Source organism: Hypanus sabinus, chromosome 3 (genome assembly GCF_030144855.1).
Source record: "Hypanus sabinus isolate sHypSab1 chromosome 3, sHypSab1.hap1, whole genome shotgun sequence".
In the NCBI taxonomy this organism is placed as follows: Eukaryota; Metazoa; Chordata; class Chondrichthyes; order Myliobatiformes; family Dasyatidae; genus Hypanus; species Hypanus sabinus.
The window spans coordinates 47,971,129-47,996,192 of NC_082708.1; the positions used below are offsets into that span (position 1 = coordinate 47,971,129).

General features: G+C 42.8%; 2 protein-coding genes across 8 annotated transcripts in view; one reads left to right on the forward strand and one right to left on the reverse strand.

Moving 5' to 3' along the window:
* The window catches only part of LOC132391285 (rho GTPase-activating protein 20-like), a 406,086-nt gene extending 401,204 nt beyond the window's left edge, over positions 1-4,882 (forward strand). For all 7 annotated transcript variants that reach the window (XM_059964247.1, XM_059964246.1, XM_059964248.1 and 4 more), the window contains 2 exons: positions 233-350; positions 1,077-4,882. In XM_059964247.1, the coding sequence (XP_059820230.1) occupies positions 233-350; positions 1,077-2,836 (1,878 nt within the window). In that variant the 3' untranslated portion in view covers positions 2,837-4,882. The remainder of the gene's footprint in view (positions 1-232; positions 351-1,076) is intronic.
* Positions 4,883-12,801: 7,919 nt separating this feature from the next.
* On the reverse strand, positions 12,802-15,538 carry LOC132390756 (uncharacterized). The gene is made up of 2 exons (XM_059963305.1): positions 15,090-15,538; positions 12,802-13,772 (listed from the first exon to the last, which is right to left on the reverse strand). Exons 1-2 carry the CDS (start codon positions 15,536-15,538, stop codon positions 13,274-13,276), a joined length of 948 nt encoding a protein of 315 aa, XP_059819288.1. The 3' UTR covers positions 12,802-13,273.
* Positions 15,539-25,064: the final 9,526 nt, after the last annotated feature.

Consider the following 25,064-nt stretch of genomic DNA (forward strand, 5'->3'; position numbering starts at 1 on the left):
TTAACAGCATCTGGCATCTCTCTGCACCAAGCTTCATATTGTGGTCTGGAGGGAGAGGCCACATCTGCAGCAATATCTTCTCACTCCTGTCAGAACAATCATGATTTTGACTCCATACACATATTCCTTATCCTGCTGTAGTGTATGCTGTAAATACATATCATGTAATGCTAGACAGTGGAATGAGATTTTAAAACAATGAAATCACACTCTGGCCTCTGTCCTTCTCCAGGTTGCCTTGTTTGTGCAGTTTTTAATTGAAAACTGTTCCAGGATTTTTGGCGACGTCTTCACTTCTCTCTTTGAAGTCTTATCATCAAGGAGGTTTGGGAGTAGAGATGATAGTTCAGGTATGTGAATTGTCATCCTGCCAACTATTTAAAATGAAAGGAGCAGAATTCACACTCAGACCAATAGTTAGAATAAACCCTACAGTTTTTTTCTTGATGGCATGAGACTATTTAAAACATTGATTTTCTTTTCATAAACTCCAATGACAAGTACCCATTATTCCCCACCATACCCAACATTGCCCGCCAAGCACCCATCTCCTAAAGCTGGTGAATATAAAAATAACTAAGCTACTTGTTGAATTCTAACACAATGAGAAGAAAAAATATTAAGCAGTAACAGTGCTACAAAATCTTTCATCAGTTGTAAATTACGGTGTGACACTACCGGACATGAAAAGTATAATGCAAGTACAACTGTTTTTTTTCTTATTTGCTTAAATTCCTTATTGCTGGGGGAAAATGTGATCAGAGAATTTCAAATTCAGAAAGAATAAGAACAAAATTGACCAAAGTAAATAGTTCATAAAACAGAGCATAGAAATATCACTGACTACAGAATTAGGAACAGAATATGTAACAGTTTGAAAATTATTAACAATAAAAAAAAGGAGGAAAGAACTTTGAATGGGCCATATACACTATTTCAAGAAGCATTTAAAAGAAGGTAGGATGAAAAATTAGAGGGTAGGGCCATATATTTTAACAGAGATCAAATTGCCAATACAGTATTAATAATTGGTGTTACAAAATGGTCAGTCAATATTGTATGACTTTTTCTTGCAGATCTCCCTTCATTTCAAATGCACGACTCCTCTTACAACAGTCTGGAAAATGAGCTCAATGATGAAACTGACTCCACTCTAATGACAAAAAGAAGCCAAGAAAATAGAAGCAGGGATTCAGTTCTGTCCTGGAGTGACTATGACCTCGACCAGGTTGAGGATGAAGCAGCTCATCAAAAGGTCCCTTTGACAATGAAGTCCTTACAAATTCCTTCAGCTTCCCTGGAAGAAAGTGCGATTTGCCAGTTTTCAAACAAAGCCCTCCTGGACTCCAGCAGTTCTGGTTACTCAACTTGCCAGGCGCTGACAGACCCCAAAAGGCACAGAAGGTGCTCTGAGCCAAGTATAATTCCTCCTACTTCACAGTTTGTTCAGCTGGGCCAGAGTCGCAAGCCTCTAATCCGCAAAACTAGTTGCGATGCTGTCCTGTGTCAGACAGCCGAAAACTGCATTGAACAACTACAGATCGGAGGCCAGAAACCAACAAAACACAATGTGAAGGTGAGCACTGATTTGGGTGAGTGGAGAAATGGTGGCCATAAATCAGGTCGAAGGGGATCATTTAGTGGTCAACATCAGCCACCTCCTCCCCTCAAAATTCAGGTCCCTTCCACAATGAGCAGTTCCAGTCTATCTTCCCCAGGCACTCCCTTCTCCGGGTCCTCTGTAAGTTCATGTGATAGTGTTTTTAAATACAATCCAGAATATTTTGTCTTCACTCCAAGTGAAACCTCACCATCTTGTTATGCCACTCAGTCTCAGAAAGGCCAGCTGGCAGTGCTACCTAGCCCCGGTGTTTTTAAATATTTTCCTGGACAGCTGTCCCCTGGATATTACCCTAGACCAGTTCCTGCTTCCTCCTCCACTGCACTGGAGAAATACAAGAGGTCTTCCAGTGTGACAGAAGATATCTTAACAAGCATCGCTGTGAAGACTGATAGAAGGAGAAAGGGAAGTGGAACTTGCATGCTTAGAAAAATGGAAAATGGAGGTAAGCTTGAAGGTAAAAGTGGTTCATATTTTGAAGGAGCTTACGGAAAGTTGCCTGTTTCTGTCGCAGAAGGGGAAAGCATGATTCAAAATGCAGACAAAAGCCAGTGTGCAGATCCTCCTCCTTATCCAGAGGGTGTTGGTTCACTACTGCTGAATACAGCTGCAAAAGAGAAAGGATTGATGGTTCCAGCTTTGCAACATTTATTGCAATCTGATTCTCGGGAACTTGCAGGCAGCTCCATTACTAGTGGTTCTTCTTCGCTGAGCACTGCCAGCAAGGCTTTTCCAGGACAGAGTGGGCCTTATCGAATTCCTCAGACTGTTTTTTATGGGCAGAATTCAGTGCTATGTTTTCAATCAAAATCATGCCAACAATCATCCCCTTTTATGGTTGATGGAAATTCTAGTCATAGTGCATTAGATCGGCATTCTTTTAAAATGGTTTCTTGCCCAAGTTCAGGCAATGCCAAGGTATTGGAGAAAAGGGGCCGGATGTTCCAGGAAGAGAAGCTGTTTCCATCCATGAGTGGAGCCCACACGGCAGAGTGGGAGGCTAGCAGCAGGCATCCTGAGGCTCTGTCACATAATGCAGCTAAAACAGCTAGGGATTTTTTTTTCCAAACTGATGCTGAGAACTGCTTGATAACAACACAACGATTGACAAATGCAGCGATCCAGAACAAGAAAGAATGGCAAAAAGAATGGTGCACCAATTCAAAGCTCGAAAACTTTGAACAGGTGTTTTTCTCAGAGGAGTCTTACGTGTAAAAATCTGTCTGAAAATATTGTCATCACTTATTTTGAAAATTGATTTAGAAAATAGTTAATCTTGAGCTAATTCATTACCTTGTGTTGTTATTAGAACACGGATTAACAGTCCAAACAGTGTAAATATACTTTTGACAAATGTCAACTTTTATATGTTGCAAGTGTGCTTCATGGTATTCATATACTTAATCCTCTGCAAAACTAAGTTGAATTTACTTCTGATGTTGAAACAAAATAACTTCTAGAAAAATATCTACATGTTTTAAAACTAAAAACTGCTAAACAGGTAGACAAGGGACTGTCCTGACAATTCTGCCTGGCCCTGATATTAAACTGGGCACAGGTAGGGATGTCAACAGCCCTGTATTTTACAGAATTTCTTTACTTAAATGCAAATATTGTCCCCTTTGAGATTTTAACAGAGAGATGAGGAAGCAGGATGAGCAGCCCAACCATAATAATACAGGTGTTAACAGATATTTAGATGGTGACCAAAATTACATATGTATGTGGGGGGGGGGGAGCAGGGAGATGGACAATATGTTGTGGACTAGAAGCGGGGGACTTCATCGTCTTAATGTTTTTGTTATCACCGTTGCAGCCTTATCAACTTGATGTGCTTCACTGACTGAAAAGTAATACCCCTAGTACTTGAGCTCAAATAGCTGACCTGGCTTATTTTACTTCTAGTCACCCCTGATTTTGGGGCCCACACAGAACACCAGGGCCTCACGTAGTCCAGCCCTTGTGGTTGTCAGTCTTCAGTATCGCACGTGATGCCACACCTACTGACTCTAGTGATCATGGTTAAGATCCCGGAATCAGTCACCATTTTGAGACCAGATTTGCCATTTGATCTGATGGACGGCAAACATGGAACATGGGGATGTGGTGGAAAGAAGGGGAAACAAAGAAAGTTTGTGAGAGAACATCAAAAATCTGCAGATGCTGGAGGTCCAAAGCAAAGACAGGAAATACTGGAAACACCCAAGCAGTAAGGCAGTATCTGTGGAAAGAGGACAAGAGTCAATACTTAAGATTGATGGATATTCAGGAGAAGTGTCTCTGATAAAGGGTCTTTGATATGAAACCTCTGTTTCTCTTTCTAAAGATGCTGCCTGATCACCCAAGTGTCTCCAGCAATTTTTGTTTCTAATGACTGTGAAAGGGACTGAATGTGAAAAGACCTAATAAAAGGCAATTGAAAGGCTTGGGTAAAATGGCCAGCTTCTGTGTGAGGCCAGATGTAAACCTGTCATTATTAATTTATCCAATAAACATTTTTCACTATCTATTGAGCTCTGGAGATAATTCAACAAGCCCTGCCTGCCTGTTGGAAGAAATATTGGTAACCTCAGCTATTAAGTTAATTGTTAGGCTTTTACACAGTAAAATGATACCTTGTACATCAATATTAATAAATGGAGATGATTTGACATTCCAATGGACCAATTGGGCAATTCAATGTGATACTTTCTTATTCAACTTTCAGTATTATATTAAGAACCTGAAGCAGGTTGCCCCTCTCTCACCCATTTGATAAGGACAAAACCTGAGACAAAAAATACATTTTTTTAAAAAATTAAATGATTTTACTATATTTGTCTATCTGGTTCAAAATGCACCAAATACACCTGTTTAAATGTGGTCACGTACCAAGGAAAGTAATTTGAGAGAAAATGGAATTTAGCATCAACCTGGTTTCCATGGTTTCTAAAGGTTTGCAATATCAGTTCTTCGTTTATGTCAAAGGTTGGCTTCAAGGTGTGGCCGTATTTCCAATACTGCTATCCAAGGTTGTGTAATGAGGCTATGTGTATGATAGTTTCCCTTTTTATTTTATAGAAAAGATTTATTTACCTGTTGGCTGCAAGGTTTCTTTAGAACTAGATGTTTATTACAGATCTCTAGCGCTTTTCATTTTCTCTTTTTACTCCTCTATGAAGTACTTTATATAAGATCATTAGTGTGAGTCATTGTTCCGTTCCCCAGAGAGTTCCGTTGTTCTGTTGAGTGTTCACAGCTATATCTACCTTCTTTGTTTATAGTTCCTGCACCTGCCAGTCTTCGTCTGGCTTAGAACAGAAGTCCTTAGACATTGAAGCGGTATAGTACAGTTCTTAACTTAATTAGAATACATGATTAAAAAAAGACTTCTAAAAAGCATACAATAATGTTTTAAACTCATATGTTGCAGCTTCAAGTTCACAAAGTTGTTGCCAAAAGATGTTACTTATTTCCTGCTGATAATGTTATCTTTATATGATGAAGTGAACATCACAGGGAAGTGGCATTTAATTATTTGCTGCTGTAGACCAAGTTAATGCCAACTTTATTGCAAATTGACAGTGACAATTCCTTGTCCTGGTATTCAATTTTATTTGACAAAGGTACTGAGTTCAAGGCGTACCTGCTTCCACGTCCAAGTGAGTTAGCCTCTGTTCAAATCTTCAATTGTGCTTTCATTGAAAGAAACCTCAGACCTGCAATGGAGTTCCAGTCTATTATGTATTAATTGATCCCAGTTGATGCATGTCAATGGATGCTAATGTTGATTTTGGTATCCCGAGGCTGCAAGAGAAATAAATCAACCAATTCCTTTTTCAATCATGATTCTATGTCTATCTGTTTGAATAAAGCATGTGAGGGCATAACTGATGTAGTACCCCCAACACTCAGGATGTTGAAACTGATTGACAAGTTTTGCACAAGACTTACAACAGTTGTGGAAGTTACTGGAGGAGGATCAATCCTGTTAAAACACAACCGCAAAATGAAATCAAAGTATAGAAGAGTTTTAATTTATTTATGCTACTCCAAAGGGAAATATAGTATTTGAACATTCTGTTACACATTATATAATATTATAATTCCACATTTCAAAATACATTTTTATATTGGTATGTTAAATGATAATTTGCTGTTAATTTGCTTCAACAATAATTAAGAACTATTGTTTGTTTGAATAGTGTAATAATGTTAACAATTCTGATTCATTCCATTGATTAACATGGCACCCAGCAGTCAGTGCAGTTGGCAGCTTTTAGCTTAGTACTTGAATACTGATACTTACATCTAGCAGCTCAGTGCTGGAAAAGCTACTGTTGGCTTCAAAACTTAAAGGAGAATTTATGCAGCTGGATGGACAATTAACTTTGCCCTGCAAAACCTTTCTAAAACAAAGTTGTTGCATTGTAGGAGTTAATATACTTAAATGAACAAGCAAATGTTCCTACCAGAAGTAAGAAAAAAATCTTTATGTAGGAAGATTTTATCATCCCTTTTCCCCTATTCCACACTAATCTTCACTCACAACTGTAGAGACGTTTTAAATCTTCCCCCAGCCATTTACCTTGGGTCTGGGGACTGATCCTCAAGCTCATTTGAAGCAGAGACCTGCTATTTAATATTCCAAACTTGCTCTCTGGCCAGCAGACACAGCAGAACTTTGGCTGCCAAAGTTTAATTTCTGTTTTAAATACCACCTGCTCTCCCTCAAAAATGAAATACATTTTTGACAGATGCATTGCATTCTGTAGGACCTACAATTCCCACCCCCCCCCCCCCATTAAATTCTGCAAGAAATATTTTGCAAAGTCACTCCACCTGCTATGATTTCTACTTCCATTCCATTTGATTCTGATGTCGTCTGTATATTGTGTGACTGGACAAATCTCCTTTGTATGTAGTAAATCATGCTCTGCAGATTGAAACAAACTGCTTTAATATAATTCTGCCAGATGAATACCTTTAACTGCCACCGTTCCAGTAGGTATTGCATTGGATGGAACTTCTGTGGTGTTTTGTATGATGCTGTTGCATTTCAGTGGATATTAATTTACAACCACCTTACAAAACTACATAGACCGTAAATTTATGGTTGGGTTTTAAGTGGATAAATATATATTTCTGGAGTATGACACAGCCACTTTTTTATTCAATTATTGTTCTGTGGCTAATGAGTAAATGTGATATTATGCAACATTGTTTGCTTTTATTATTGCACTTAAAGCAACAAAACTAGGAACAATGTGCCTTCATGTACTCGATGAATGTTTTCAATAGATGTAGAAACCAGTAAATCGAAAAAGCACTACTCCCTTACTTTAAATCTTTAGTGATAAATATCCTCTTCCTTAAGTGTGTATATGTGATTTATTTATACAATAAAGGGAATCCAAACTTTTTGAAAACTTTTCATGATTATATTTTTAACAGTATTAAGAAATTGGATCAAGATATTTAATGTGATTGGTCTTGGAAGCTTAGGAACTAGAATTTCTGATAGTTATTTTAAAACTGTTTTTATTAGTAAATTTGCAGACTATCCAGGTTTCTTGCACTGACCAGTTTTCATGCACACATACACACATATCTATACATACACATATATATGTAAATTTTATAAATTGAAATCTGGATCACACACTTGAACTGCTGCAATCTATGTGCTGAAGGAGGTGGATGTCTCCATAATCATTATATTCATTGTTCCATGAAGTCTCTTGTAAGGATTACATTCTACTTCTTGGTGGTTCAAATTTCTGTGTAAATATTTTGTACTCAGATGTGCATATTTCTTGAGATGTGAGGCTACTTTATTCATATGTCAGTGCCATTCAAGATTTGGGCACATTGACGAAAATAACAAATATTCTAGTACTGTTAGACATGACCACATCCACTACAAAGTCATTCGTATTATTTACAAATGATCGGTTAAGAGTCTATTGGTTGGTTGGCTCTGCTGTAAAATACACGCAGTGGTCACTTTACTAGACACCTCCTGTAACTAACAGAGTGGATCTTAAATGTATCATCATGGTTTTCTGCTGCTGTAACACATCCACGTAACCCAGAGATGCTCTTCTGCATGCTACTGTTATTATGTGTGGTTATTTGAGTTGCTGTCACTTTCCTGTCATGTTGAACCAGTCGGGCCATTCTTCTCTGACCATCTTTGCCCACAGAACTGCCGCTCAGGGCAGGTTGCTTTGTTTTTCACACCACTCTCTGAAAGTCCTAGAGATAGTTGTGCATGAAAATTCCAGGAGATCAGCACTTTCTCAGATACTCAAACCACCCTGTTTGGCACAAACAATCATTCCACAGTCAAAGTCACTTAGATAACATTTCTTCCCCAATCTGATGTTTAGTCTGAAAAACAAATGGAGCTTTTGATCATGTCAATGCTTCTTTGCATTGAGTTGCTGATTAATTATTAGTATTAAAGAGCCTGTGTACAGGTGTACCTAATAAAGTGGCCACCATTCCTACTTAAGATGGTCAAAGACTAAATATAACATCTTGATTCACTGTTTAACTGTGGATATCACTTACTGCGGTGCTTGACTTTGTGTTAACTATTGTGTTCAAATCCAGGCCATTTAAAAATATTACAGACGCAATTTAACCAGTCAAAGGTGTTCTGATTTTAGGGTGAAATCTGATGGGTTAAACCGAATGAATTATGGACAGAAATATAAATAGATGACAATGATGTACACATCCATATTCTGTGTTTACCACAGGAAGCGTTTACCCACCTCATGCAGAGTTCATGTTCATTTCAGTGTCTATTCTCAAAAATACAGTACTGTTTAAGCATTCAGATCTTTTTAATTCAGGGAAATATGCAGGACAATGAATGGACATGCCCAGTAGAGCTAGACTGATTCACGCTGTCTTATTGCCTCAAGACACCAGATTCAAACATTGCAGCTAAGATCTCAAATTACTGAAGCACAGGTGCTTAGGCAGTTGTTTTCACCATGATGAACAGTAAAATGATGGCTCAGCTTTGAAGGTGGCTCGGTGATCTATGTCATGTTTAACAAAGACAAATGCGTGGGTAAAAACACTAGAACTATTTTATTTACAAATTTACAGAATGGCTTCAGTTCAGCTACATTTACTCAGGACACTTTAGCCCACCAAGAGCATGTGTGAATCGCCCACATTGCAGACTGGGAACTGAAGTTCCTTATTATATACACACGTAATAACACAATCTCTGTCTCGGCAACAAGATCCTTTGATGGGGAAAATACTGTCTTTAGAAAATCAACTATAATCACTGTCCTAGAAATTCTTCTGCACATCCATGACAGAGATCACTCGGTAGACTTAAGAACATAAGAAACAGGAGCAGGAGTAGGCCATCCGGCCCATCGAGTCTGCCCGCCATTCAGTAAGATCACAGCTGATCTGTCTGTAAACTCAGCTCCATCTAGCTACCTTTTCCCCATAATCCTTAATTCCCTTACTATGTAAAAATCTATCTAACTGTATCATAAATATATTTAGTGAAGAAGCCTCAACTACTTCCCTGGGCAGAGAATTCCATAGGTTCACAACTCTCTGGGAAAAACAGTATCTCATCATCTCCATCCTAAATCTTCTCCCCTGAATCTCGAGGCAATGTCCTCTAGTTGTAGTCTCACCTACCAATGGAAACAACTTTCCTACTTCTATCTTATCTATCCCTTTCAAAATTTTGTGTTTCTGTAAGATTCCCTCTCATTCTTCTGAATTCCAGAGAGTATAGTCCCAGGCGACTCAATCTCTCCTCATAGATTCCCTTCATCTCCAGAATCAACCTTGTGAACTTCCTCTGCACTGCCTCCAACGCCAGTATATCCTTCCTCAAGTATGGAGACCAGAAATGCACACAGTACTCCAGATGTGGCCTCACCAGTACCCTGTCTAGTTGCAGCATGACCTCCCTGCTCTTGAATTCAATCCCTCTAGAAGGCCAACATTCCGTTCGCCTTCTTAATAACCTGTTGTACCAGCAAGCCAACTTTTTGCGATTCTTGCACAAGTACTCCCAAGTCCCTCTGCACAACAGAATGTTGCAATCTTTCACCATATAAATAATAATCTGCTCTTCTATTATTCCTTCCAAAGCGGATGTTCTCGTACTTACCAATGTTGTATTCCATCTGCCAGACCTTGGCCCACTCACTTAACCTATCTATATCCCTCTGCAGACTCTCCACATCCTCCGTACTATTTGCTTTTCCACTCACTTTAGTGTCATCAGCAAATTTTACTATGCTACACTCAGTCCCCTCTTCCAAATCATCAATGTAAATGGTAAATGGCTGCGGGCCCAGCACCGACCCCTGTGGCACCCCATTCTCCACTGCCAACTGGAGAAACACCCATTTATACCAACTCGCTGCCTTCTATTGGTTAACCAATCCACTATCCATGCCAGTACACTTCCTCTGACTCCATACATCTGTATCTTATTTATAAGTCTCTTCTTACACACACAAAATGCCTTGTCATTCTGCTTTTGCTGTGGTGAGTGTCTGCACTTCAGTATAGTCTCGTAATGGATCCTAAACTGAGCTGATGCCTTTCCCACCTTACACGGCAGAATATTTCATGTATTTAGTAATGGGGATGTATAAAAGTGTGTATGCTGTTTGTATACTATATTTAACATAGACACTTCTGTTTATTCTGCAATACGATTGTAGCTACATTGTGAGGTGCATCATATTCTAATTGATGTTAATCTGCAGTTCACTTTGTGGGTAATTAAAGATGATATAACCTGATACCTAATAAACAGGGCTCATTGCTCTCAGTAGGAGAGAGAGATCAGGGCTGCCAGGAGATCACACTGGACCAAAATAGTGTGAAGCTATTACTGAGTTGTCTGGTACTGAAGACGACAAGCCCCATTTATTAGGCATCAGGACATACCATCTTTAATTACCACAAAGTTATTCTGTGAACACTCAGCACAGCATCAGCAAAATGACAAGGCAATGTTCGTGTGTGTGCAAGGAGTATACTTACCTAGTGATCGCTATCACAATGTTTCAAAAAGAAAGGATGTTGTGCAATTGACTATTGGCTTAAGTCAGAGCAAAACAATATTGTGAATATTTTGGGGTATTTTGAAGCCTATTGGGATATTTTTTCTCAATGGGATTTTCAATTGTGTTACCCCCTTTCTTCCAGCATAAGATCTCTCAGTGAGACAAAAACAATGCTATGCCCAGAATTTTAAACAACATTTCTTATTTATTCAACACAACAGCCAGCTTTTATCAATGGTTTTCCTCCTGAAATTACACTATTTTAAGAACTAAGATGGCAATTTTTGTTCTCAATGAGACTTGTGACCTCCATGGTCACAAACATAACTTCACACATGGGCTTGGATTATTTTGAAAATAGGATTCGGCTTGTGACCGTTTCTAGCCTTATGATCCTTCCAGCCTGCTGTTGCTGAGCTCTACTACATCTGTTGGGAAGTTCCAAGTTTGTACAGTTTGTAGTAAATGCAGAAGTCTCCGTATCAAGTGTGTTTCTGGTAACAAAATCTCCTCTGAAAGACACCAGTGGTATTTTCCCATTTAATACATTTTTAGCTCTCTTCGTACGTTCACTTAGCTGATGAGGTCTGAGAGTGCCATTATGTGAGGAGCAAAGCAGGTAGCGGTTAGCTACTAGTGCCCAGGATTCATCCTTCTGGGCAGTTTTGGCTCCTGTAAATATCCAGCTGTGTGGACTCACTCATGATGAGGGGTCAAGTGTTCTTCTCAGAAAAATGACGTTTGTGCTCAGGAAATTTTCAAGGTCCATAATAAACTACACGTTGAGGGAGAGGCGTGTACTCAAGGGAAGCTGACAGTACAGTACTCAGTACTCAGGAACCCACTGTTCCTCAGTGAAGGCAAGGAAGATGACATTGTTCAAAAGCCCCTAAAGAATTTCAGATAATTGAAGTTTGAAATTAAGCAGTAACTACTGGTTAGACTCAACTTTACTAGAGAATAAAACCGAATTAACATTACTTGACAATTCTAGAGATAAAGATATTTCATTACAACTAGGCAAAATTGAAAACAACTGTGTTTTAAGTTGTAGAGAAAGGGGAGGAAGAAAAGGACAAGGGGATGCATGTAATATCCAGAGGTTGTGATGTGACTGGTGGTTGAGCCCTCTGAGAGAGGGTAGGTTAATTGTGGCAGAAGTACAAATGGAAGGGAATGAACACAGAACTGATCAGCTACAATCTAGAACTGTTGACTTGGTTGTTGATTTGTGAAGATTGCACTGGTCTTACTCAATGGATAGGACTGCATTCCTTGAGATATGTTGGGCTTCCTTTGGGCTGGCTAAGAGTTGAAACACAGAGAGATGAGCATGGAAGTGGAATGCAGAATTGAAGTGACAGGCAATTGGAAACTCAGGGACAGCCTTATCAATGGGATGGAGGAAACCTATATAAAAGTCACCAGATCTGTGTTTAGCTTCTGCAATCTGAAGAGGAGAGCTTCGGAGCACCAGGTATAATGCACTAAGTTTGAAAAGTCCTAGTTAATTGCTGGATACACCTGGAAGGAGTATTAGATGATACCTTGGATGATGAGGAGTGAAGAGGTAAACGGGAAAATGTTGCATTGTCTGCAGTTGCATAGGAAGGTGCCATGAGAAAGGAAGTGGGTATTTGGGAAGAAGGAGGAGTTAACTAGAGGGACAGTCCCTTCTAATCCGAGTCATAAAATCATACAGCAAAGGAACAGGTCCATCATCCCGATAAGTCCCTACCGACCAAGATTCCCACCCAAATTACTTCAATTTGCCCACCTTTGGCCCATATCCGTACACACCTTTCCTATCCACGTAGCTTTCCAAACATCTTTTAAAATTAGTTATCATACCACTTCCATATGTCTATCTTCGTTATATGTCTTCCGACTATGCGGATTCACGGTTATGCGGGGAACTATTTCTACCAACGTCTCCTTATATGCGTCAAAAACTCAGTTATGTGAGGAGCACTGCTTTCCCGCCAATACAAGTCAGGTGCGCGCGCCTGACAGTCTCACTCCCGCCAGTCTCGCATTGGTTTTGCAAGCTGTGGATGCGCGATCTTGTGCTCTTAAACTTTTGTTGGTTTTACCTACGGTACAGTGATTTTGTGCCTGAAATATTTAACTATGCTTCCTAAGAGTCCGATGTCATGTCCTGGGCCATCAGCCGAGCAGCAGAGAACCGCTTTAACACTTGAAAAAAAGTTGGAGATTATAAACAGCGCAGCATAGAGTGAAGGTAACGCAGCTCTGGGGCGCTACTGCCGGGAATAGAATCTTGCCTTTAAAGTTCTTCTGTCGTTTGACAATGCGCCAGCCCATCCTAAAGATTTGGACAGTGATGCACCATCAATAACTCACACTGAGACGTAGGCGAGATATCGGCTTTTATTGACTGGAAGAAGGAACCAGGAGTGAGTGTCTATCATACAAGGTCCTGGAGACTGAGGCCGATCTTCAGGCCGCAGGTCTCCTTTATACAGGGGCCTGTGGGAGGAGCCACAGGAGCAGTCAGCAGGGGCGTGTCCCGACAGGCACATAGTTCACCACATTCACCCCCCCTTCGTTTGAAAAAGTCCTCATGTAGCGAAGGTTCTTACAAGTCAAGCCGATCAGGCGGTCGAATCTGTCGCTGCGATCTACGTAGCACCGGCTGTGACCGCATAGGTTCCGGCAACATTGGCGATTGCACAGGGGACGGGGGTTGCGCGTGTTCTTGCCCACTAGGCGCCGGTGATCCCTCATGCATGTGCGAGGCGCCTGGTATAAATGCGTACGAAACGCCCGGTATACAAGTGTCGTGAGGAGTCTGTGTAGGGCCTGGTGAGTACGGTGTCACCTCTGGTGCAGGGTTCACAGTTACCGGAGAGCCTTCAGGGTAGTGGTCTGCTGCACCTGCGGGTGCCAGGTCGCGGATGGAGACCGTGTCCTCCCGCCCATCAGGTAAGACCACGTAAGCATACTGGGGGTTCGCATGGAGAAGGTGAACCCTCTCCACCAGCGGGGAGTATTTATTGCTCCTCACATGTTTCCGGAGCAGCACTGGCCCCGGGGACGTCAGCCAAACTGGTAGGGTGGTCCCAGTGACAGACTTCCTGGGAAAAGAGAACAGGCGTTCGTGAGGGGTGGCATTGGTGGACGTACATAACAGAGAGCGGATAGAGTGCAGTGCCTCAGGGAGGACCTCCTGCCATCGAGAGACCGGCAACCCTTTGGACTTAAGGGCTAAAAGTGTGGCCTTCCACACTGTGGCATTCTCCCGCTCTACCTGGCCATTACCCCGGGGATTATAACTCGTGGTCCGACTGGTAGCAATGCCCCTAGCTAGCAAGTACTGGCGCAGCTCCTCACTCATAAAGGAGGACCCTCTATCACTGTGGATATAGCAGGGATACCCGAACAGAGTGAAGAGCTGGCGCAGGGCTTTTATGACGGACGTGGCAGTGGTGTCGGGGCAGGGGATGGCAAAGGGGAACCATGAGAACTCGTCAATAACACTGAGAAAATAGACATTGCTGTCAGTGGAGGGAAGGGGGCCCTTAAAGTCAACACTCAGGCGTTCAAAAGGGCGGGTGGCCTTGACAAGTTGTGCCGTGTCAGGACAGTAGAAGTGCGGTTTGCACTCGGCACAAATTTGGCAGTCCCTGGTCATCGTCCTGATGTCCTCCAGGGAGTACGGCAGGTTCCGAGCTTTCACAAAATGGTAAAATCGGGTGACCCCCGGATGGCAAAGTTGTGCATGAAGGGCGTACAGCTGGTCGAGCTGTGTGCTAGCACATGTTCCCCGGGATAGGGCATCAGGGGGCTCATTGAGTCTGCCAGGCCGGTACAGGATATCATAGGTGTAGGTGGAGAGTTCTATCCTCCACCGCAAAATCTTATCATTTTTGATCTTGCCCCGCTGTTGGTTGCTGAACAGGAACGCAACCGAGCGCTGGTCGGTCAGCACAGTGAATCTTTTGCCAGCAAGATAGTGCCTCCAGTGCCTAACAGCCTCCACTATGGCCTGGGCTTCTTTCTCCACCGCGGAGTGCCGAATTTCAGAGCCTTGGAGGGTGCGAGAAAAGAATGCTACTGGTCTGCCTTCCTGGTTAAGGGTAGCAGCCAGAGCGAAATCGGAGGCATCACACTCCACTTGGAAGGGAGCGGTCTCGTCCACTGCATGCATCGTAGCTTTGGCAATGTCCGCTTTAATGCAGTTGAAGGCCGCGCAGGCCTCAGCAGAGAGGGGAAACGAGGTAGACTTGACCAGGGGGCGAGCCTTGTCTGCGTAATGGGGGACCCATTGGGCGTAATAGGAAAAAAACCCCAGGCACCGTCTGAGGGCCTTGAGAGTGGTGGGAAGAGGGAGCTCTAACAGGGGGCGCATACGTTCGGGATCAGGCCCAATAACCCCGTTTTCCACGACATACCCAAGTATAGCAAGGCGGGTGGTACCAAAAACACACTTGTCCCTGTTATAAGTAAGGTTCAGAGCTGCGGCCACTTGGAGAAACCGTTGGAGGTTGGCGTCGTGATCTGGCCTGTCATGACCACAGATGGTGATGTTATCCAGATAGGGAAATGTGGCCTGCAGTTGGTACTGGTCCACCATCCGGTCCATTTCCCTCTGGAAGACAGAGACACCATTCGTGACACCGAAAGGGACGCGCAGGAAGTGATAGAGCCGGCCGCCCGCCTCGAAGGCGGTGTAGGGGCGGTCCTCTGGGCAGATGGGGAGCTGGTGATAAGCGGATTTCAGATCTATTGTCGAGTACACCTTATACTGAGCAATCTGGTTGACCATATCCGCGATGCGGGGTAGGGGGTATGCGTCAAGCTGCGTAAACCTATTGATGGTTTGACTATAGTCCACCACCATCCTATTTTTCTGCCCAGTCCGAACAACAACCACCTGGGCCCTCCAAGGGCTTGTGCTCGGCTCAATGATCCCCTCCCTGAGCAGCCGCTGCACCTCCGACTGAATGAAGGCCCGGTCCCCCGCGCTGTACCTCCTGCTTTTGGTTGCCACAGGTTTACAGTCGGGGGTCAGGTTGGCGAACAGCGGTGGGGGAGGGATCTTGAGAGTGGAGAGGCTGCAAGTGTCGGTAGCGCAGCTGTTGGCCTGGTTCTGGATGGGATGTGTGTGTCCGTGTGTGTGTGTGTGGTCAGTAGCGGGGTATGTGAAGAAGTCCCACAAAACTGAGGATTCTTGACAGTGAGTGGTGGGAGGGGCCCGTCGTATACCATAGTCACACTTTCGAGATGGCTCTGGAAGTCCAGCCCCAATAGCACAGGTGCGCACAGATTAGGCATGACCAGCAGTTCAAAGTCCCGATATACTGTGCCTTGCACCACCAAAGTCGCTACACAACCCGCCCGGATGTCTGCGGACTGCGACCCAGAGGCCAAATGGAACCTCCGACTGACCGGCCGCGTTGCAAGTCCGCAGCGTTGCACTGTGTCCGGGTGAATAAAACTCCCAGTGCTGCCCGTGTCAAACAGGCATCCAGTCCAATGCCCCTCCACCTGGATGTCCATCATGGATCTTGCAAGCTGGTGTGGGGCGCTTTGGTCGAGAGTCACAGTGGCCACAGTTGGATCGTCGGGGTACCCGGTCAGCATCGGAGGGTCGGGGGCGGGGCATGCTGACGCCGACAAAGATGGCCGCTCACATCCGGGGTACCCGGTCAGCATCCGAGGATCGGGGGCGGGGCGTGCTGACGCCGACAAAGATGGCCGCTCACATCCGGGGTACCCGGTCAGCATCCGAGGATCGGGGGCGGGGCATGCTGACGCCGACAAAGATGGCCGCCCACATCCCGGCATGCAAGATGGCGGCCCCCACATTTCACCCGCAGCGCTGCACTCCGCTCGAGGTTGAGACTTACAGACCTTGGCGAAGTGGCCCCGCTTTCCGCAGCTGGAGCAGGTCGCTTCTCGCGCTGGACAGCGTTGTCGAGGATGTTTCTTTTGGCCACAGAAATAACAAAGCACGAGTTTCTTACGGGCCACAGCCGTGGTCTGGGTCGGGGAGCTCGTGGAATGGCGACTGGCGGCGGCGTTGGCGAATTCGCTCCCGGGAGCCGGCGGTGGCGGGGTCTGAGGCGTCCACGAAACCGGCGGGGAATCGCGCGACTGGACAGCGTCGGCGTTATGCCGCGCAGCTTCTAGAGCGTTGGCCTTCTCTATCGCCGAGCTTAAGGTAAGATCCGAGTTCTCCAGCAGCCGCTGGCGCATGTACACTGACCTCAGTCCCGTCACAAAGGCGTCTCGCACCAGCAGCTCCGCATGCTGTTCTGCCGTGAGCGTCTTGCAGTCACAAGCTCGGACGAGTGTCTGTAGTGCTCGGAGAAACTCAGCGCACGATTCGCCAGGCCGCTGTTGCCGGGTAGCTAAGCGATGTCTTGCGTAGACGGTGTTCACCGGCCGCAGGTACTGTCGTTTGAGGGCGTCCAGTGCCCCTTCGTAGGTCGGCAGGTCCCGGATAAAGGAGTAAACTTTGGAGGAGACCCTCGAGAGTAGGATTCTGTGCATAACGGCGGGTTCAGTCGCACGAAGCTCCGCCAAGTACGATTGGAAGCATGCAAGCCAGTGTTCAAAAGCGAGAGCTGCGTCAGGGTCTTGAGGGTCCAAATCCAACCGGTCCGGATGCAAAACGGGTTCCATGTTTTAAAACTTCCAGTCAATAAAATTGATGCACCATCAATAACTCACACTGAGACGTAAAGGCGAGATATCGGCTTTTATTGACTGGAAGAAGGAACCAGGAGTGAGTGTCTATCATACAAGGTCCTGGAGACTGAGGCCGATCTTCAGGCCGCAGGTCTCCTTTATACAGGGGCCTGTGGGAGGAGCCACAGGAGCAGTCAGCAGGGGCGTGTCCCGACAGGCACATAGTTCACCACAGACAGCATTTAACCTAACATAACAGTGCGTTTCCTGCCGCCTAACACAACATCGTTGATTCAACCACTCGACCAAGGTGTGATCCACATTCAAGTTTTTTTTGTACAGCGTACTGTCTCTCAGATGCTGCAAGCAACAGACGATTTTGAAAATTCCAGGAGGTTACCAACAGTGAGGGAATGGTGGAAACAGGAACACTTGGCACAAATGGCGATGGACGTGGACCCAAGTTTAGAACGGACCAAGCAAACAACCCTCACCACTTTCTTCAAACCAGTGCCGGCAGTTCTAAAAGTTCTGTGAGTCTTCCTTCACCCCTTGCTGTGCTTGATATGATCCTGACGACCGCAACCATCCACCTTATCCGTGTAAAGCTGCCCGACACCACAACCATTCATCTCCCAGAGCGAACACACCTGCCACTGTTGGTAAGTACTGTACACCCTAGAATGTTAACTTTCTATGATTTATTACGTTGAATATTACCTTAAATTGATGAAATATAATACGAATGTGCCTTGTGGTACTGCTTTTATGTCGTATTGGTATGAAAATATGAATAAATTACAGATAAAATATACTTAGGATGCCCTCTGGAACGCATCCCTATTTAAAGTTGTTCGCATTATGCGTCGACTGCGAGGAACGTGTCCCGCATATAACGAGGATAGGGTGTATGTACAGTAGATATGTATAACAATTTGCCCATTAGTTTGTGCCATAATGTTGAATTTGGTAACAATTTCCAAGGTTGATTCATTGAACACGAAGGCAGGTGGGATGGAAGGTGAGGACAAGGAGAATCCTTAGGAACTCTAACAGATGTGCTTGAGAGTACCATCAACTATGATGCCCATGTATGGAAGCTATGTTTAAGGATAAAGGAGAACATCTTGGAAGCACGGGATTGGAAATAGTTGGCATCAGAACAGAAATGACGGAGCCAAAGGAAAATGAAGTGGAACCTTTATGGGGGCAATGTGGGTGACGGTGTAGTCAAGATAGCTACAGGAGTTAGTGGGCTTATACTAAGAGCTGGTCACTAATCTCACCTCTGTGAAGATGGTGATGTCAAGTAACAGGAGGGAAGTCAAAGAGGGACCACGTGGAGATCAGCAGCAAAGGTGACAAAACTTTCAAGTTCTTTGACAGAAAAGGAAGCAGCACCAGTACACCCTTCAATGTACTAGATAAAGGGATGAAAATGGGAGGGAGTGGTCGCTGTAGGACAGAAACAAAGCATGTTCCATGTAGCCCACAAAGGGATAGGCATGGAGAATTGTAACTACTTGACTGGCCAGATGGCACTTGTGGAGAGACCGAGTTAACACTACAAGTTGAAATCCTTCATCAGATCTGGAAAAAGTTAGAAATCATTTCTTCATTTCTGATATCCCAGTTCTGGTTAAAATAATCAATTTGAAACATTAATCTGTTTCTCTCTCCATACATGCTGCCTGACTCGATGAGTACACCCAGTACTTTCTGATTTTATTCAGAATGGCCAAAGTTGATTGTATAGTTAGCACACATAATCAGCCAGCTTAAAGATGACCATTTTATAGTGCCTCAACCAGTCCTTTCTATGCACTATTATCTGAAACTTGTGAACTCTAATTTTGTGTATAACTTTTTGTATGTTATTTTATCAACAAAAATCTGGTTTCACAACATTTTGGTTTGTTTAACATCTCTGCAGTTTCCTTATTTCCTCATCAGAACTCCTAGCACAGCAGTTAGAGTAACATTATTACAGTGCCAGCGACCTGCTGCCTTCTGTAAGAGGTTTGTATGTTCCCCCCATAACCGCGTGGGTTTCCAAACACGTACGGGTAGTAGGTTAATTGGTCACACGGATGTAATTGATGGCACGGACCCATTGAGGCCCACAAGGACCTATTACTGTGCTGTATCACTAAATAAAAAAATAAAGAATTATAACTCAGAGATAACTTCCAAATTTGTTTTGTTTTTCTTTCGTTCCACCTCTGAACAGGAAATTAAGGGATGAACCTCTATTTCATTTTCTGGGAACTGGTGGTGAAAACGATGATTGCACGAACCACTGACATCCAAAATCATTCCTTAGGGTTTTACTTCTGCTTTTGGTATGAAGAATGTAAAATGATACCATGATGCAATGAGCAATCTCTTTTTGCAACACACCCCTATTTATTTCAAATTCATGTGATTGCACATTGAAGACAAATACTACAAAGATGGAAAGGGTAGGTCTGCTAGGGGTGCATCAAAGGATACTGCATCAGACTTAATTATAACGTTATTTGTTGTGCCACTGTTAAGTATAAACACTGACTCACTTGACACATAAACATGCACATGCAAAGCACATTTTAATAAAATGCTAAAAGTAAATATCATACAATGGAACTTATCCCACCCACAAGTTATTTTGGAAAATAAGGGGGAGAAAAACAGAGGAAAAGTTTCTCTTTCTAATCTTGAGCGTATAATCCTCATGAATGTTTAGTCTGGTGAATTCATATGATTCAACTAAAGTATAGACACTTAGTTCTCTTTTTGCTAAGCTTCAGTAAACCTCATATCTAAGAATGGAAATGAAAATAAAAGCTTCTTTTAAGGTTGTGCTAATATATTCCTTGCTAGAAAGCAACGTTCTCTGCCTTTGCAAAGATAATGCTAAAAATATTGACAAGGAACAATTTGAAATCACAAGATTACAACTAAATGAAATGATTTTCGCTATCCAGGGTATTTGGAATGTCAAACATGCTTACGGTAATCTATTTATAAAGTGGATTGAATCTTTGTTGTGATAGACTTAGTACAACTCTCACCAATGGATAATGGATAAAATTATTAGTGTGCTTGTGAACTGTTAAAGTGGATACTATCCACATTTCTAAGGTTTTTACAAGATTTCTGGGTTACCAGTGCAAGACTACAGGTGAACTGGTGAAAATACAGTGTCTGCCTTTACGGTCCAGGATGGTTTTGTTGCACTTCAGTGGCTGGGTCAACCAAACTGGTTTACTCCTAAGTAATGAACACCAACTATTAAATACATTCTGTAAATTTATTCACTTTACATTTTTCCACTTTACACCTTTTAAGAAGATTTTCTGCTTTTGAATGTTGGGTCCTAACAATGTATGGTGAATGTGACCTTTGCAGACCAATAAGAACTCTAAAATCGCTGAGAAAAATGAATAAATATAAAGAATGCTGGAAACACTCTGTAGGTTAGGCAACTTCAGTGTAAAAGAAACAGTGAACCTTTGTCTTCGGCTGAAACTGTTTCTCTTAGGACTAGGAAGAACTGACCTGCACTGTCTCGCTTGACATATTATTACTTTTTTCTGTCTTTTCTCTTTTGCTATCTTCCTTCACTTCAAACAGGAATAAAACAAGCCACATTGTAACTCATGGGGAAATGTGAAGTGTGTGTTATACCCATTTTTAAGATTACGCAGAGGGGAGATATTCAGACAGAATACTGTAGAACTTAATTGCATAAATCTGCACGGGTAGGGATCATCTGGATCCGAAGCAGGCTATGTATAAATGAAGTATATGTAGTTCTTTTTGACTGGACATGGACCACCTTCTGCAATAGTGAATCACAAACTGAGATGATGGAAATATCTCCAGATCCAGTTGAGCTTATTATGCGCTGGGAGGCAATGAAACTCCTTGATTGTATGAAGCTCACGCAATATTAGTAATAAATACAATGACCAGTGCAAAAGATTGTAATGAAAATCTGAAGTTGTGCAAAAGTAAATCCTTGGGTGATGATAATAGTATAACTAAGAGTAGAATTAAAAGCATGAAAGCATTACTGGGAGGATTGAGTGAAAGAGGTGATTGATTCAGAAGCCTGATAGTAGTAAAGAGAAAGCTGTTCTAATGTATGGATGTCCTGGCTTTCAAACTCCTGTTTTTTGCTCCCAGAAGGCAGTAGGGAGGAAAGGGAATGGCCAGCATGGCAGACATCTTTGATGTTACTACTAGCCTTCTTGAAACACTACACCATATAGATGCACTGAATGAAAGGAAGTGATGATCCTGTAATGGACTGGGCAGATTTTACTGCTCTCTGCAGCTTCCATCAGTCCAGAGCAGAGCAGTGCCCACGCCACGCTGAGGTGCAGCCTGCTAGGATATTTTCTATGGCGCTTTTGTAGAGGTTTGAGAGAATCCTTGTGGACATGTTCAATCTTCTCAGACGTCTAGAGAGTAATTATGTTGCTGTGCTTTCTTGATCATGTCAGTGTGAAGGGCCCAGATGAGGTTGCTGATGATATGGATACCAAGGATATTGAAGCCTCTGAACATCTCTATAGTTACTCCATTGATAAGATCAGGGTTGTATTCATACATATCTCCCAACCCCGCAACACTACCTCTCCACTGCATCCTTACATCAACAACCAACTCTTTTTTCTTGCTGACATTATTGACGTTAAGACAAGGTTATTGTTTCGTTACCATGACACGAGGTACATGACTCCAGCTCAGTCTGGAAAGATCCCATTCCATTTAAGCGCATGGCCAGAGAGACGTTTATAGCCACAAGTGAAACTTTGCATGGTTGCCTGTAAACTTGGAGAAAACAGAAGATTTCAATAGGGATGTCTTTACCAGAGCAGATGCTTCACATCTTTTGCTCTGTGGTATTCAGGCAGGGAAATTATTCCTTGAATATCATGGACAGACATAGCCTCATGAAATGAGCCCTTCTGTCCTTCAGCACCCAGAATGGGGGTTGTGTCTCTGAGCATCCCACAAAGATCTGTAGTGGGAGCAGAGTAAATTACCGATTTTCAAAGTGACTTGAATCATAGCATAAAAATCTAAAGAGCAACTGGCAATGACAGAAAGATAGGTTGCAATGTAAATAGATAATGTGATAAAAATAAATAATAGATAAAAATAAATGTGGATAGGAGCATTAGATTGCAGCTAGCAGGATATTCAAGTGATTAATATATCAAGAAAAATGGTTAAATTGCATCACAAATAAATTTTAGCCTCAATAAATGTCCAATTAACTACTTTGGATCTAAAAAGGGTATTTTCTCAATGGTGAAAAACCAGAAAAAGGATTTCCAAGACTTGGGCTTCCATTTAAATAGATTGGTAAAATATCATAGAATGTTACAGCACAGTACAGGCCCTTCAGCCCTCCATGTTGTGCTGACCCATTTAAAAAAAGTACTAAACCCACACTACCCTATAACCCTCCATTTTCCTTTCATCCATGTGCCTGTCCAAGAGGCTCTTAAATACCCCTAATGTTTTAGCCTCCACCACCATCCCTGGCAAGTTATTCCAGGCACTCACAACCCTCTGTGTAAAAAACTTACCCCTGATGTCTCCCCTAAACTTCCCTCCCTTAATTTTGTACATATGCCCTCTGGTGTTTGCTATTGGTGCCCTGGGAAACAGGTACTGACTATCCACCCTATCTATGCCTCTCATAATCTTGTAGACTTCTATCAAGTCCCCTCTCATTCTTCTATGCTCCAAAGAGAAAAGTCCCAGCTCTGCTAACCTTGCTTCATATGACTTGTTCTCCAAACCAGGCAACATCCTGGTAAATCTCCTCTGCACCTTCTCCATAGCTTCCACATCCTTCCTATAATCAGGTGACCAGAATTGAACACAATACTCTAAGTGTGATCTCACCAGAGATTTGTAGAGTTGCAACATGACCTCTGTACTCTTGAACTCAATCCTCCTGTTAATGAAGCCTAGCATCCCATAGGCCTTCTTAACTACCCTATCAACCTGTGCAGTGACCTTGAGGGATGTATGGATTTGAACCCCAAGGTCCCTTTGTCATCCACACTCTTAAGTAGTTGACCATTAATCCTATCCTCAGTCTTCTGGTTTGTCCTTCCAAAATGCATCACCTCACACTAGTCCAGATTGAACTCCATCTGCCATTTTTCTGCCCAACTCTGCATCCTGTCTATATCCTCTCGAAACGTTTGACCACCTATAGCTCGATCCACAACTCCTCCAATCTTTGTGTCATCCATAAACTTACTCACCCATCCTTCCACCTCTACATCCAGGTAATTTATAAAAATCACAAATAGCAGGGGTCCCAGGATAGATCCCTGTGGCACTCCACTAGTCACCAACCTCCAGGCAGAATACTTTCCTTCCACTACTACCCTCTGCTTTCTTCCTTTAAGCCAATTTTTTTTTATCCAAACAGCCAAGGTTCCACTTATCTCTTGCCTCATGACTTTCTGGATGAGTCTCTCATGAGGGACCTTGTCAAATACTTTGCTAAAGTCCATGTAGACCACATCCACTGCCCTACCCTTATCAATTTCTTTTGTTACCTCTTCAAAAAACTCAATCAGGCTCGTGAGGCACGATCTTCCCTTCACAAACCTACATCATTGTCAGATACAGAAGCTATTAAGAAAGGCCTAGAGCAGGGGCTCCTGATCTGGGGTCAACGGACCCCCTGGTTAATGGTAGGGTCCATGGCATAAGAAAAGGCTGGGAATCCCTAGCCTAGAGGGATTGGAATGGAAAGGGTAGATAATTTTCCACATATATCCAAGGCCCTGCTGATGCCTCACTTAAAGTACAGTGAGCAGATCTAGGCACTTACCTTAGGAAAGATATGTATTAACAGTGGAGGCAGTACATGTAAGATTTACCAGAGCAAATTTCAGGAATTAATCTAAAGGATGAGATTACACAACTTTAATTTGTATTCTTGTGAATTAAGAAATGATGTAATCAAACTTTACAAGATATCAAGGGCAGCTGATAATAAAGATATAAAGTATTTCCATTTCTTAGAGATCCCAGGGAATGTGGATATGTCTAAAAATTAGATCTTGGCTTTTCAGGAGTTAGGAAATATGTCTACCTGCAAAGGATGGCAGAAGGAATGAATCCTATTCTGCAAGCAGCGATTGTTAGTCCGTCAAAAGTTATTTTTATGTTGGCTAGAATTTTGTAACCAAAAGTGTGAAGAAGTAAGGGGCAAAGTTAGGTATAAGGACTAAGATCACATAGTAACCAATCACTCTGAGAGCAGTTTGTCTTGCTTGCATCCTTCTCGATACTGTAGTCATACTATACTCTGAGAGGCTTGTCTACTTAGTACCCATTTCTCGGACCAACTGGTTTGTGTGAAAGCCCTTGAGACAAGACAGTATCATTCAAACTACTAGGATTGTACTCAAACAAGCATTCGAACAGCTTGAGGAATCAATAAGTCGAGAATGATCTCTTTGGGCAACACTGGTGTGAAATTAAGAAATGATGTTATCTGGACTGTTGAGTTCCATTTTATTGGTACTTTTATCAAATGAACACTGATTTATGCCACAACCTATGAACACTGTTTATCTCCAGCGGGTGTTACCCATGCCTGTGTTAAACTCTTTTTAGTAAATGTTGGTATAAACTGTATCACTAAGGTCCGGTTGAGTAATCCCATATTGGAACCAAATCCATGTCAAACTCATGCTGCAAAGCTG

Coding starts and splice junctions, on each gene's coding strand:
- LOC132390756 (XM_059963305.1), bottom strand. CDS start 15,538: ATGGTGGTGGACTATAGTCAAACCATCAATAGGTTTACGCAGCTTGAC. Junction 13,773..15,089: donor ACCCGCCTTGCTATACTTGG/GTATGTCGTGGA, acceptor CTCTTTTCCCAG/GAAGTCTGTCACTGGGACCA.